This window comes from Catharus ustulatus, chromosome 1 (genome assembly GCF_009819885.2).
Source record: "Catharus ustulatus isolate bCatUst1 chromosome 1, bCatUst1.pri.v2, whole genome shotgun sequence".
Classification (NCBI taxonomy): domain Eukaryota; kingdom Metazoa; phylum Chordata; class Aves; order Passeriformes; family Turdidae; genus Catharus; species Catharus ustulatus.
Window position 1 is genome coordinate 149,060,869 of NC_046221.1, and position 13,446 is coordinate 149,074,314.

At 42.3% G+C, this 13,446-nt stretch overlaps 1 protein-coding gene across 1 annotated transcript in view; it reads right to left on the reverse strand.

Annotated features, from left to right (window-relative positions):
• The window catches only part of EXT1 (exostosin glycosyltransferase 1), a 175,393-nt gene that overhangs the window by 15,805 nt on the left and 146,142 nt on the right, over positions 1 to 13,446 (reverse strand). The window contains exons 2-4 of the mRNA XM_033068264.2: positions 11,216 to 11,309; positions 8,463 to 8,570; positions 4,731 to 4,850 (exon numbers count right to left, since the gene is read on the reverse strand). Coding sequence (XP_032924155.1) covers positions 4,731 to 4,850; positions 8,463 to 8,570; positions 11,216 to 11,309 — 322 coding nt within the window. The remainder of the gene's footprint in view (positions 1 to 4,730; positions 4,851 to 8,462; positions 8,571 to 11,215; positions 11,310 to 13,446) is intronic.

The window sequence follows — 13,446 nt, forward strand, 5'->3', positions numbered from 1 at the left end:
TGCTTCACATCAGATATCTGATTGAAGGAACAAGAGTGGTTTTCACACTGATGGGAAATTCTTTAAACTTCCTGCAAAGGCATAACAAGATTCCGTGGTGGGAATCTCTTACAGGACAACTTCAGCCTCCAAAGAAGGTGCAACTTTCTAAGTGCAATACACTCTTGAGCCACGTGTTCTTACAGATTTGCCTTCCCTTGGAGAATTAGAAGTTAGCAGGTCTGGAGATGGAATGCTATGAAGGGCCAGTGAGTGTGAAGGATGAATTTTCCCCCAGGCTGGCTAAGCTGGAATGCCTTGCCTTCTTCTGCAGCTCATCTTCTGTTATCTTCCAAGGAGGTTTTCATGTAACTGGCAGTTTATGCAGTGCATAGGGCTTGAATGCCAAGAACATGTTGGTTGTTCTATCCCAATGTCCCTGACCTTAACATAGATTTATCTGGGTGAAACTTCATGTCTCTGAAGCTGAACTGAAATATAGGAAAACCAAAAAACAAGCAAAAAGACCCACCACAAAAAGAACAAAAGCAGCTGCTGCAGTCTAAACAAGCTAAAATCTCTTTAAGCTGCTAAGTTCAGGGACATTTGGTCAATACATGAATAAGTACTGCCACAAGCAGGGGTTTTCCTGGAATTTTTGATTACCATGACAAGAAAAGATTAAAACACCAGTTACATTGTGTTAGACAATCCACCGCTGGTGGCAATACATGTACTGCTAAACTGGGGCAGATGTTAAATGCATGCTTTTCTGAATTTTGCCTACAGCCAATTACCATAGCTAATATGCAGTAATTCACCCACACGAGTAAGTTAATTTAACTTTTTTTTTGGAATAACAGACTTAGGACTGTAATGCCATCACTGACAAGAATGTATCTGAGTATTTCTAGTTGAAAAGTTAGATGTATCAGTTGTCAGATCTCCCACATGGCAGTGGGGACTGGAAAAAACACAGACAATGACTGCTGCTTACCCAACTCCAAGTTATGCCACTGAACAAGAGAGAACCTGGAAAGTATTTATTTTTGAGTGTTTACCACAAAGCATAAATACTACAGCTCCTCCCTCTTGCTTTCTCAGAACTGGGGCACAATCAGATAAGTAGAAGTCTGTACATTTACATGGCCAGGAGGTTTGCACAGGTGGTGGAGTTTTCCGGGGCACTGGGAGCCAACAAGGCTGCAGGGGAAACACAAGGCTGGTGCTGAACGCGCCTGAGCGCGCCCGGAGCCAGCACAGCTCCAGCACGGGCAGGGCCCCGGTGCCACTGCAGCACCACAAACCTCACCAGCCCGCTTCTGCATCCTCCTGCAGAGCTGGTTCACCACAGCTAAAAATGGATCACTCATTTATCACTCTCCTAGGCCTACATAAGAAACCTAGCTGTCTGTCGGGATAGAGGGGGAAAACTTGGCAGAAAGAGAACTAAAAAGCATAAAAAAAGATAATATGGAGGACACCAAGGAATTAAAATGCAGAGTGCATAGTGTTGTACATATTGCAGAGATAGCATGTACCTGGTCTCTCCAATGATGAGGCATGACAGGAAGTTTAATAAGAGAAGAAAGGGGTTAGGATCTCTGGCAAGGTCTCCTTTTTCTTTTTGGAATGCATTAATAGTCCAGTATTTTTGTCTCTCTGATCCTCACACTTCAAAAAGTTCACATATTGCCTTAATCACTGCTGCTTTTCAACAGGCCCTAGCCAAGCATCCTGCATTTTCTGTCTGTACTTTGTGCTGTCCCTCTCCCCTCCCCTTCCTCAGTGGAGGACTCAGCACACTGTGCAGAGATGTTTTGGGTTTGCTTCAAGAGAAGATGCAGCTGAAGACATGCAGATATGCTGGGGCATGCACCAGTGGTGCCTGCAGCAGCCCACTGCTGCTCTGCCAGTGCTCCCACTCCCCAGCCTGCAGCAGACACTGTGAGCATCACTCCTAGCCCACTCCTTGTCCAAGGCACTGGGCAGCTCCTTTGTGCCTGCCACAGCGGGGTGCTGGCCAAATGATTCAAACATCTTGTTCTGGACTATGAGCTGCTTGGCTTAGGCCACTGTGCTGGGGTTGAGTTCATTCTTTTCACAGTGACTGCTATAAGGGCCATGGTTTGGATTTGTGCTAAACACGGGGCTGACACTCTAGGGATGTTTTTGTTATTGCTTGCACAGAGCCAAGGCCTTTTCCGCTTTTCATATGGCCAAGGTTGCGAGGAAATTGGGGGTGCCTGGGAGGAGACACAGCCGGGACGGGTGACCCGAAGTGGCCTAAGGGAAATTCCAGACCATATGACATCATGTTCAGGATATAAAGTAGGGGGAAGAAGGAGGAAGAGGAAGACATTTGGAGTGATGGCGTTTGTTTTCTCAAGTCACCATTACACATGATGGGGCCCTGCTCTCCTGGAGATGGCTTGAGCACCTGCCTGCCAACGGGAAGCAGTGACTTAATTCCTTGTTTTGCTTTACTTTTGTACACAGCTTTTGCTTTCTCTACTAAACTATCTTCACCTCAACCCATGAGTTTTCTGGCTTTTACTCTTCCAGTTCTCTCCCTGACCCCACTGGTGGGAGAGTGAATGAGCAGCTGCCTGGGGCTTGGCTGCTGGCTGGGGTTAAAGCACAACAGCCACCAAATGCTGAGATGACCAAGGAACTTAAAATGTGATTTAAGGTTTCTAGAGGTGTGCAGAATAAGGGGCTGTGATGTCCTTGCAGACATTTGACTTGGTGAAGACTTTTTCTGTGCTGATACCCTCAGACAGGGACATACACTGGCACTGCAGTTAGCAGGCAAGTGATTATTCTGATGATATCTAGAATCATCAGAGCTCTTTGACACAACAGTAATACAACAGAAGATGGATCACATCCACAAAAACAAAACAAAACAAAAAGAACCTGCTAGGAATTTACTTCCAGGCATTAGATTTTAAGCAGAGGATATAGTGCTTGCAGGTTTCAGACAACAAAAGTCACTCTCAACTGTTTTAGTATTTTCCTAAGGAAAGTTAACTTGGCACTTTACTTAGGCAAGTTCAAATGTGAAATGAGTGGAAAGAAAAGAATCTGTCTTAGCAGTCTCAAAAGTTTGAGAGTCCTGAATGCAAAAAACAACAACAACAACCAAAAAAAAACCCCAAACCAAAATCAGTCTCCCAAACAAATTAAAAGAACCCAGAACATAACGTCAACACCAGGCCTATGTTAATTGGTTTCATTAAACTAAATCTTCCAGGAAGACTTTTGTCTTCACTTTGTTTTTTCTGCTCTGAGCAGAAATTCCAGCTTGCTGGTTACTCATCTGCTTCAGCTTTAGAAGTTTAGCTGTCCCTTGGGCTCCTGAAACCACATGGGCCAATGTGTCCCAAAGCAGCACTAAAGACACCTGTGTGAGCACTGGACACCAAGGCTGGGGAAGTGCAGGTTATGTGTCCTGGAGTCCAGCCCCAGCACAGGCAGGAGAGGGGCAGTGGGGAGAGCCCTGTGCCCTGCCCTTTTAGCAATCCCTAACAGTAACAGGGCACATGGAGGGAAGGCAGATTGTGAGGCACCTGATGGTCCCTGGGAGTACTTCTGTAAGAGTTAATTAAGCTGTGAGCAATGGCACATGGTCTTACACCTTTGTAAGTCTGATCCTGGTGTGGGCTGTAGTAATTATCACAACCTCATCAATGCTTATGAGGAGTCTGAGGATGAAGAGCAGTTCCCAAAGGCAGCACAGATGAAGACACACACTCTTCTGAGGGCAATGGGAGCATTGTGAGGACAGCTATGCCAGGGGCTCTGCAAATGTTCTCTGGATGGTTTTCTTCACTGACATGGAAAAACCTAAGGGACTATCTTGCAGCAGCTGGAGGCTGATCAGCCATGGGCACTCATTTGCAGTTTTCAGAGGGAAGCAGGCACAGCAGAAAATGTGGAGCCTTAACAACTGTGCATTACAACTGTGCACAAAGACAGGTGCAATTGCAGAAGCGTTAGCATAAGATGAATGCATTTGCACCTACAAAATGAGCCCCTTTCAGTGGTACAAATGTGTCAAAAATTTATGTGAAAAAATTGCAAAACAGTTAGAAAAGAAACCTGCTTTGGAAATTGCAGCCCGGGCCCTACTTCTGAAGAGCCTTTCATCTTTCCTCTGTCTCTGAATTCAGAAAGGATTCTCTCCACATTTGAGATCATCTGTCTCCCCTTTTAATAGCAGTCTAATTATGATTATCTATTAATAATTTATAAGAATGATCAGGCCTTTCCTTTCTCCTGTGTGTGAAGATAAGACATAGCATTTACAAGCTCTCTCTTTTGCTTGAGCCAGATCAACAGCCCCATCACAAGGCATCAAAATGTTAAAGAATGGTCAAGGAGGAGCTCTACAGTAGCATTTTTTCCAAAAAGAATTCCAGAAGGGTTTCTTAAGAAATACATTTACTACCAATGACAAGGATAGTGATTCATAAGCCATAAAGCCTTGCAAAGTCAAGATCACACATGACAACTTTTCCCTGTGTTGGGTAGTTCCCATTTTTCACCGTGTCAGTCTTCTAATGTGGATTCTGATAATGAAGAAAGTATTTCCTTAGGGGAGAAAACTCATCAAGATGCTGAGCTTTTTTCCCAGTGACCAATTGCATGTCATGAAAACCAAGGTCTGATGCCAGCTGAGGACAGGAGCAGTTGGACAGGTATGGAAATCTCGCTGCTTGGCAAGGTCTCAGACAATTTTTACTCACCTCTAGTGTAGTCAATACAATCTTCTCAACTGAAGAAAAATAAGCCTCCCACAAGAACTGTGTCTGCTGTCTAAGTGCTAGGATTTTATCCTGATGGATAGACCTGATTGTAGAAGGAATCTGTAATACAAGATGTAATACAGTCAGAAGCTTTAGAAACAACACAATCTCATCAAATTAATATGCTGCTGACAAGCCCTCTCCTCCATTAGCAGCTTGTACAGCTTCAGCACTCCTGTCCAACGGAGATGTGTGTCAACAGTTAAAGCCCTGATGTAAAACAAATGAGACACAACTCTATAACCTCTGATATTGAATATTGATATTGAATATACTAATTTTTTAAAAAAACTGCTTTCTTTTAGTTTTTGATTATTTTATGTTAATGAAGCTACTCCCCTGCAGCCTTGTGGTGAGGCATAGTAAAGAGCTCCTCCATGCAGTCCTCACCCTTCTCATCCCACAAAACTCTTCATGGACTAGTATTTTAACAACCTAGTACCTGCAGGGATTGAGTGTTCAACAATAATCTCCACATTCCAAGTATATTAACAGGATCTGGAACTGCATTTACCACAGCATGGCAACAATAAGCGCCTTAAGGAAAACACAGCAACACCTTAAGTTAAAACTCCACTTTTGGGGAGCCTGTGGATCAAATAGCATTTTACTAATTGTCTTAGGTGGAATACCATCTTCCACAACATCTGTTATTCACAAGGGAAAACTGCTTTTTTTTGCCCACTTTCCATTAAATCTACACATTAATTGTTGTATAAGTTGCCTTACAAATAAACCCTAAATTGTCCTGCTGCAGCACTTGTCCATTAGAAAATGTAACTGCTCACTAGATCAGAAGGGAAGGGCTTCATGTCTACATCTTTAATCATCACCATGTCCTTCTTGAAACTAAGGTGTGTACATGCCATTTTCTAACTTAGGACATTGACCAAGGTCTCCAGTACAATTTGGACAATGCAAAGTGACATTATCAAGAGGATTTAACTGAAATTTGCTTCTGTGATGAGGGCTAGTCACAGCACTAGAAAGGCATTTAGGATATATTGCTGCTTTGTGCTCATCTTTTTCTAGAAACAGTTGTGTTGCGCCTACATTTCTGTGATTTCTAATTGGAATCACAGAATTGTTTAACTTGGAAAAGACACCTCTAAGCTCATCTAGTCCAACCATGAAATTAGGCCAACTTGTTCTCAGCCACTGGTTTTTGATAACTCTTTTACCTGAGTCATTAGTTTTAAAAACAAATACCTGGGCTGTGTATTTGGTCGTTGTGATTCCAGCTTTTTCTGAAGTTTGTCTGCATCCTACCACATTCAACCATTTCCTGACCAAAACACACTGCTTATTCCTAAAATATTCTGAGAAGAGGTGGTGATCATTATTTGCTTTTACGTGTTCCCAAATCAAATTATCTCCCATGAAACCTCTTTCCTGAAGAAAATGTGTGACTTTAAGAAGTTACATGTAAAAAATTTTCACAAGAACCAGCAAATTTTTGCTTGCAGAGTTTGCAACCAGGTCAGGACACTTTGCCCATGGCTGCACTGGGTGCAGTGTCACATGGGCCAGTCTTTGCTCTCAGCCCTTCAATTCTTAGACCATCCTCTTAGAGACACTGCTAATATAATACAGACTTTGGGCTTATGAGAGAGTTAGCACTGCAGCAAGGTGGAGTAGAAGAAAATGGTCAGATTGTCCAAAATGCTACTTCATTTCCCTTCCTTACAGGCCCTTTAAGTAAAACAAATTTAGGTATAATATCTAAACATAATACTTAGATAAAATACTGCCTATAAAAGTAGTATGAAAGACAGAACCTGAAGACATGTACTGGCACATGTCTTTCTAAGAGATCACATCACTATTTGTGACGTGTTCCAAGAAGTAGAAGGATAATGAACATTACCTGCACTGGCTGCACAGATATGTATTAATCACACCCAGAAACATTATCAGTAGCAAAGAGAAGATTTAAGTCACTTTGTAGTGGCATTACAACATTTTCTCAACAAACATTTAATTGCAGTATGTGCAACCCTGTGTGGTGTGTATGCATATGTGTGTAAGCAGCCCATAAAATCAATACTCAATCCCCACTACACCTTTTGAAAGGGAATGCTGCTCTGACTATGAAGGTTACTGATTTGACACACCATACCATGCTCATACCAGCAAACACAGTGTCAAGGTTAAAAAGAGCCTTGATGGGGGCTCTGTTAAAACATCTGGAAAGAAAAGTCAGAGCTCCCATTTTAAATGCATTTGCCTATTAATCTACTTGTCCAGAAAGACAGGTGGGGAAAATGATGTATTAATACTAATCCGGCATGATTACATTGGAATTACTAGAACTTTAATAAAAGGTCATTTCAGCAATGAGTAGGGGGGAGGGAAAAACCACCCTGCACAAATAAATGCAGAAAGGCTAGAGTTAGCTCTCCCAGTGCTATGATGAGGAGAATATGCAAATAAAAACATCCGAGTTGCTCTCAAACAGGAAATGAAAAACTGTAACATAACAAAAACATTTCCCAGAGCAGACATTCAGGCCCTCTGCCAGCTCTTTAAAAACACTGTTAATAACAGCGCAGTAGCTGTTCAATATGGAAGCAGCTGCGTAAAGTGAACGAATGGCACGTTACCGGAAAACATGAAGATCAGCAAATTATTATTATTTAAAGAGAGACATAATTTTGCTCAGAAAAAATGTGCTGTCCACAGAAGCAAAAAATCAAATGACCCTTTTATATGTGCAGCTTGTATGACATTAAGCAGAATAGGCAGCACATTGCAAGGCTTGCTAGGCCAGCTCTTCACAAATATTTACTACTTTAGACAAGTTAACAGCCATGTGATGACACTGCAAAGATACTTTGTTTTGGGGTGCCACCACACCTGTATCTTTGAGGGCTTCTCTCTGTGGATAACACTGAATTCAAGGACAAAAAAAAAAAATCTGCTCTTAGTGGCTACTTTGTGTTTATTCCAGATCTTGTGGATCTCAGCCTTATGCCGGGCAATAGAACTCTGGAAAAAACAGTTTTTCAAGAACTCCTCCTAAAATGAACTTCTCTGCAGAATTTACAGGATATATTTGAACTGTAAAACCCACTAATGTAGTTGAAAAAAACCAAAACAACCATAGTGCATTTAAAACCAAAAGAGATGCTGAAAGTAGCAGGCAATTTGTAACTTCTTAGCCCACTTTTGTTCTACGACCTCAAGATTAACTATAAGCGACATGAACACTGCTTCAGAAAGCAATGCTACACGGTCCACACATCAGAAAAGGGGCAGATTCTGCTTCCCAGCAAATTGTAAGATGGTAACTCCTGCCTGAGAAAATACTTGCTTCACTGTTTTTTAAGGACTGGAGCAGAATCCACCTCAAATGTTTTCCCTTTCATCACAGTACCTGCAGGTCTACCTCAGACTGGCATCCAAGTGCTCCACACCAGAAGAGATTTCATGCTCTTTACAAAAATAAAGTCTCCTGCACTTAAGAATGTGGCCTGGTGGCTGCAATGACCTTCAGGTCAGATAATGAATGATGTCATATTAAATGAGTTCACAGCCAGTCTGACACAGACAATCCCTTCATGATAAAAAAGTCTTTTACAGCCCTGACCTTTTGGATTCATCTTCCCTGTCCACTTAGAGGGTGGCAGCAATAACCAAGTGATCTGCTGAAGGCCGCGGTCTCTTTGTTACCTGTAATAACAATCTCTCATCGCCGATGATGGCAGCTTGGTTCCAATCAATCACCTCCGAGAACGGCAGCTCCCATCCGTTGCTGAGCATGACCGGGACGCAGGCAGCCTGAGGGCACAGAGGCACAGCCACCATCAGCAGCTGCCCCACCAGGGCACCCATGCCACCACCCCCTCTCTGCACAAGCCCAGCAGAGGCAACATGGCAAAGAACAACAAAGCCACAGGAGGGCAAGTCCAAGTGTTCACAGTTTTCCGTTTTGGGCTCATTCACAGGCACTGAAAGGTGGGGTTTGCATGGACAGTGGTATTTGCAATCCACTGCTTACCCTGCCAGACAAGGACAGAACTGTTTAATGGAGCACACTGAACACTGGAGAATTTAAAACAAAATGATGGCCTTCCTTGTTGCTTTGTGAACCACTTAGCAGGGAGCAACTTCCCTAACTTTATAGCATGTTGCTGACACCGCCACAGAAAATAGATCGTATTTAACTCCCGACCACCTTTTCCATGAAGGATGGGTAAATAAATTCTCTATCCTGTCTGATATCACTGCTCCAAACAGAGGCAACCGCACAAATACAATTCCTGTGTCATCACTTGCCTACAAAAATAAAAATTCTGGTATGTCCTAAAACAAAAATAAAGCATACACATATAGTACCTATTTCTTACCAGTATGATCTGTCTAAACTAATTAAACTTTTATGAGTTTTACACATTCTTCTGCATACACAGTTTGCAAATACTTAGCAAATAGGTCAGTATTTCCATAAACAAATGATCTGGTCATGATCTATGTTCTGGTCAGCTCAATCACAACATAAGATCCAAACCAAAAACCTTATGATGAAATAGCCTAGTACCAGAGGATTTTTATCAAACCTGTGCTCTGGTTCAGTTTCTTTAGGGTCAAATCAAGCTCATGTGCTCTGAGTATGGTCCAGACCAGGGTTCAGGCCTCCCAAAAGATGGTATAAAGGGGAACTTTCAGATGGCTGTACCTTCCTTGGTAAGATGCACAGCATCTTAGACTGGTCAAATCTACATTACAGAAGTGACTATTATGTGCCAACAACTGTGATCTTCTGTAAGGAATTACATCAGTGCATGAAAAAAGCCAAACAGAATACACCTTGTACTGTGTTTTCATGTTTAAAACATTCCACTAACGTGGGTTAGAAGTTTCAACACTATCTGGATCCAGATAGAAACTGGGAATACACCTTTATTGGTAAATACTCTGCCAGCCTGATAGCGAAATCCTCAGTTGCATATATTTTATCATTGACCTGGAGCCCACAAGTTCTGTGCAGTGAGGTACACTCCCTGCTTTCTCCTCCTGAGATGACATTTCTAACAGAAGCTGCATGACTTTGAGCCCAGTTGAGAGAAGAGCTGAGGAGTGCTCCTCATGAGGATCTGAAGTGACTTGTCATCTCGTATAAGCCAGTCCCATTTCTTCCTCTGAAGAGACTGGAGACAGAACAGTGTTTTTCAGGCTATTAATCTCCTTTTTTAGTAGGACAAAGAGGCAAGTGACAGTCCAGAACTTGCATCTCAAATGTGATTGCTGGTGCAGGGCTCAGTGGTTGCACCTATGTGTCCAGAGCATTTAGGGTATCCAAAAAACCCTAGGTGGGTTTTTGGATAGGGTAGGCAGACATGACAAAGGATCTACTGGAGTTCTTCTGGAGAAGCAGCAGAAAGCCAGAGGGGTTTCTGGGTACCCTGGGCTTCTAAAATGACATAATACACCCACGCTTAGGTACCTGAATCCTGCTTGGCACTGCAGAGAACAATACTCTCTAACAGTGGCTGGAACATTTTAGGTTGATTATGAAAACTGATAGGATGCCATTCATTAACATCTTTACTGTCAGGGACACTTCCCAAATGGCACAAAACAACTCCTGGAGGCAGGACTCTGTAAGGTGTGTTCATTTGCCATTTCACCGAAACCAAGCAGCTCCTCCTCTCCACTCCAGCCCCCACGGAAATCCGGATGCCAGACCTACAGGGGAGCTGCAGCACCTCACAAAGTACTCCCTATGCTTGCCTGAAGATCCAGGACCCCAGGATTAGGTTGATGCTTGCCAAAAAAAAACCAAACCACCACACTGGCTGAAGGTGGAGTAGGCAAGTGTCAGGTTTGACCACTGTGCCACAGAGATTCTGGAGCCTTCTGCTGCAGGCCCACAGTAAAAAGGGGAATACTAACCGAAATATTTTTAAATGGTGAAGGATATTCACATGCTGTCCCAGACAGAGATCAGCTAATATCCACCTTCATGTGAAGCTTCCATCTGGAGGTTTACCACCTCCAGGTGACCTTCTGTATGTTCAGCAAGCACCATCTCAAAACTGGCAATACATAAGCAGGTCTGTTTTGGCTAAGTGAAAACAAAAAGCTATTTTTACTGCCCCAGGGCTTATGTGTAAAGGCCAGTGTCTCCCAGGGGAAGTCTCACAGCTTGACAAAATGCTGTTCTAAACCTGTCCAATCTCTCAGCCTCACCACATCCAGGGAAACCCTTTTCCTGGAGATAACACAATCCAACCTTCCATGAGTTCAGTGCTCAGCCCCTCCTGGGAAGAAGCTGCCAATTGCTCCAGAAGTATGAATAAAAGCTTTCGCAAAGTGGATTACTGTCCACCAGGAAAATGAAACACTCCCCTCCTCCCCGCCTCCCTGCCATTGCACACTGAATTGCAGCCAGCCTAGTCACTGCTTTAAACTGCAGCTCTTACCTGCAAGGCTTCCAAAAACCTGAAAGAGCCAAGCCTGCGGCCACGGGGAACCAGACAGAAAGTGGCATTGTGCAGCATTTCACGGTAATCATACCTAACAAGAACAGGGGAGAAAAGAGAAAATTCAATTAGTGGTGAGTCTTAGAGTAACTGGGCGTGAAAATGCAAACAGCTGTTGAGACACATCTGGATAAAATCATCCCCAGCCAAGACTGTTCAGCACCAGGTTAACTAACTCTCTCCATGCATGCATGTCAGCCTCTTCTCTGGCTCCTTTCTGTTCATCCTCAGGAGCAACCACTGTGGGAGAGAGCTGGGGAGAGTGGTAATGAGACTGATAAGGAAGGAAGTAATTTTGTCTTTGCAATAATAAGCCAGTTCTGTATAAACAGTGGAACAAACTCACATTCAATATTTTGATACCCAAAGCATTGTTGCAGTACTTCTGTGACCCTGATTTCTATTCAGATTTAGTCAAAACCATGCATGACTGTGTTCACAAGAGGTTTGTACAAAGCAAAAAAAATTCAAACTATGCCAAAGAAGTATCTCCTTATCAGCAGGCATTAAAAAAGGATGGGGGGGGTTTCCAATGACTCACTTGGGGGGGTTCCAGTGACTCACTTGGTGGTTATTATTAAGTATGGAGAGAGGAATAAATGACCAGATTTTGGCAATAATTGCATAGCTGCAATGATCCATTCTCCTGTGAATTAAAGTTCTGATAGAAACTTCTGTTGTTTTTTTTTTTTTCCAATTACATCAATCACCACAAAATCATTCACCACAACCACACATCAAATCCCAACAGTTTACCGCCTGTTATTAGCAAATCGTACGCTGACAAGCCCATGGAACTGTGAATGGCATTGACCTCATCTGAGTCCAAAGGATCCAGACTGAACACTCTCCATTCTCCAGAGTGTTCTGGAGACTGCACATAGATGCTATTTTGACAGCAATTTGTAGCACTGAAATTTTTTTACACCAATAGTCTAATTTTACCATGTCCTGCAGGCAAAGCAATTTTTTTGTATGTATGTCTGTGTGTATATACATACATACATACATGATTATATCTTATATACAAAGAAGTCAGGATCTATGTTTGTATTCTCACACAGGCCAGACAGATGGGAGTAAGCCAATTTTCAATTATAAGCTCTGTCTTTAGGAAGAGACATCTTGCAAAGGCCCATTTGCTTAAACAAGCGTGTATAGCTAATTTGCACAAGAAAAGGTCACTGTGAATGGATTAAGATTATATCCACTGAGAGTAAAATAAAACCCCTCATTGCATTAATTAAAACTACAAAACAGACTTCAAAGTCCCTTTTTTCTTTTGAATCCTATCTCAACTTTGGTTAAAATACATATATACATATTCCATCTGAATGGCAGCTATTTATTTTTCTCTATGTGGGATAGAGATTGGCAGCCATGTCCCAGCTCACCCGTGAGTACTGACACAGCATACAGGGGAAAATGTTAGAACAGAAAAAAAAAAAAAAAATTTAAAAAGTTGCCATTTTAAGCACTCTTTTTTACTTATTGAGAGGTCTGAGGCTTGTTGCTTTTACATTGTAGGACAGCAAATGTTAATAAATACCAAAAATAGAAAACCCCGTAGGGCTAGAATACACCAGTCAGAAGTTCCCCATCATTAACTAGCTAAAAATGCAAAATCCTGTTAATACCCTGGAATGCAACATTATCCACAAAACATTGATGGCAAAACCAGAACACAAAAAAAGCAGACAGCAAAGCCACTCCAAGTGAGTCTTCCATATCCCAGTGTCATCCTATACTGGGCAACTTTTCTTTCATATCTAACTTGCTGATATTAGGATAGATTTACAAAGGGAAAAAAGGAAAAGGATTTTGTTGACCATTTTCCACTGCAAAACCAGTTAGTATCTTGCTCCCATTTTTGAGCATTTTAAAACTTAATGTGTGATTTATTGTGGAGGTCTGTAACAGCACAGCTCATGGTCATCATGCAATTTATCTACATCATGTGTACAAAGCCTCATCCCAGCCTTGATGAATGGGCACAAAATATCTACTTGCTTCAAGGAGGACCCACAAATACAGAAAGAACAGGTCCAGAGGAAGGTAATAGCCAACAAGAGCTGTTGAAGTGAATGAACTGCACCATAGGTTCTATTGAACAAATTTCCCTGCAATTTCAACCAAAATTCTCTAAAGCGACTCATTGGGATCTTTGAGCA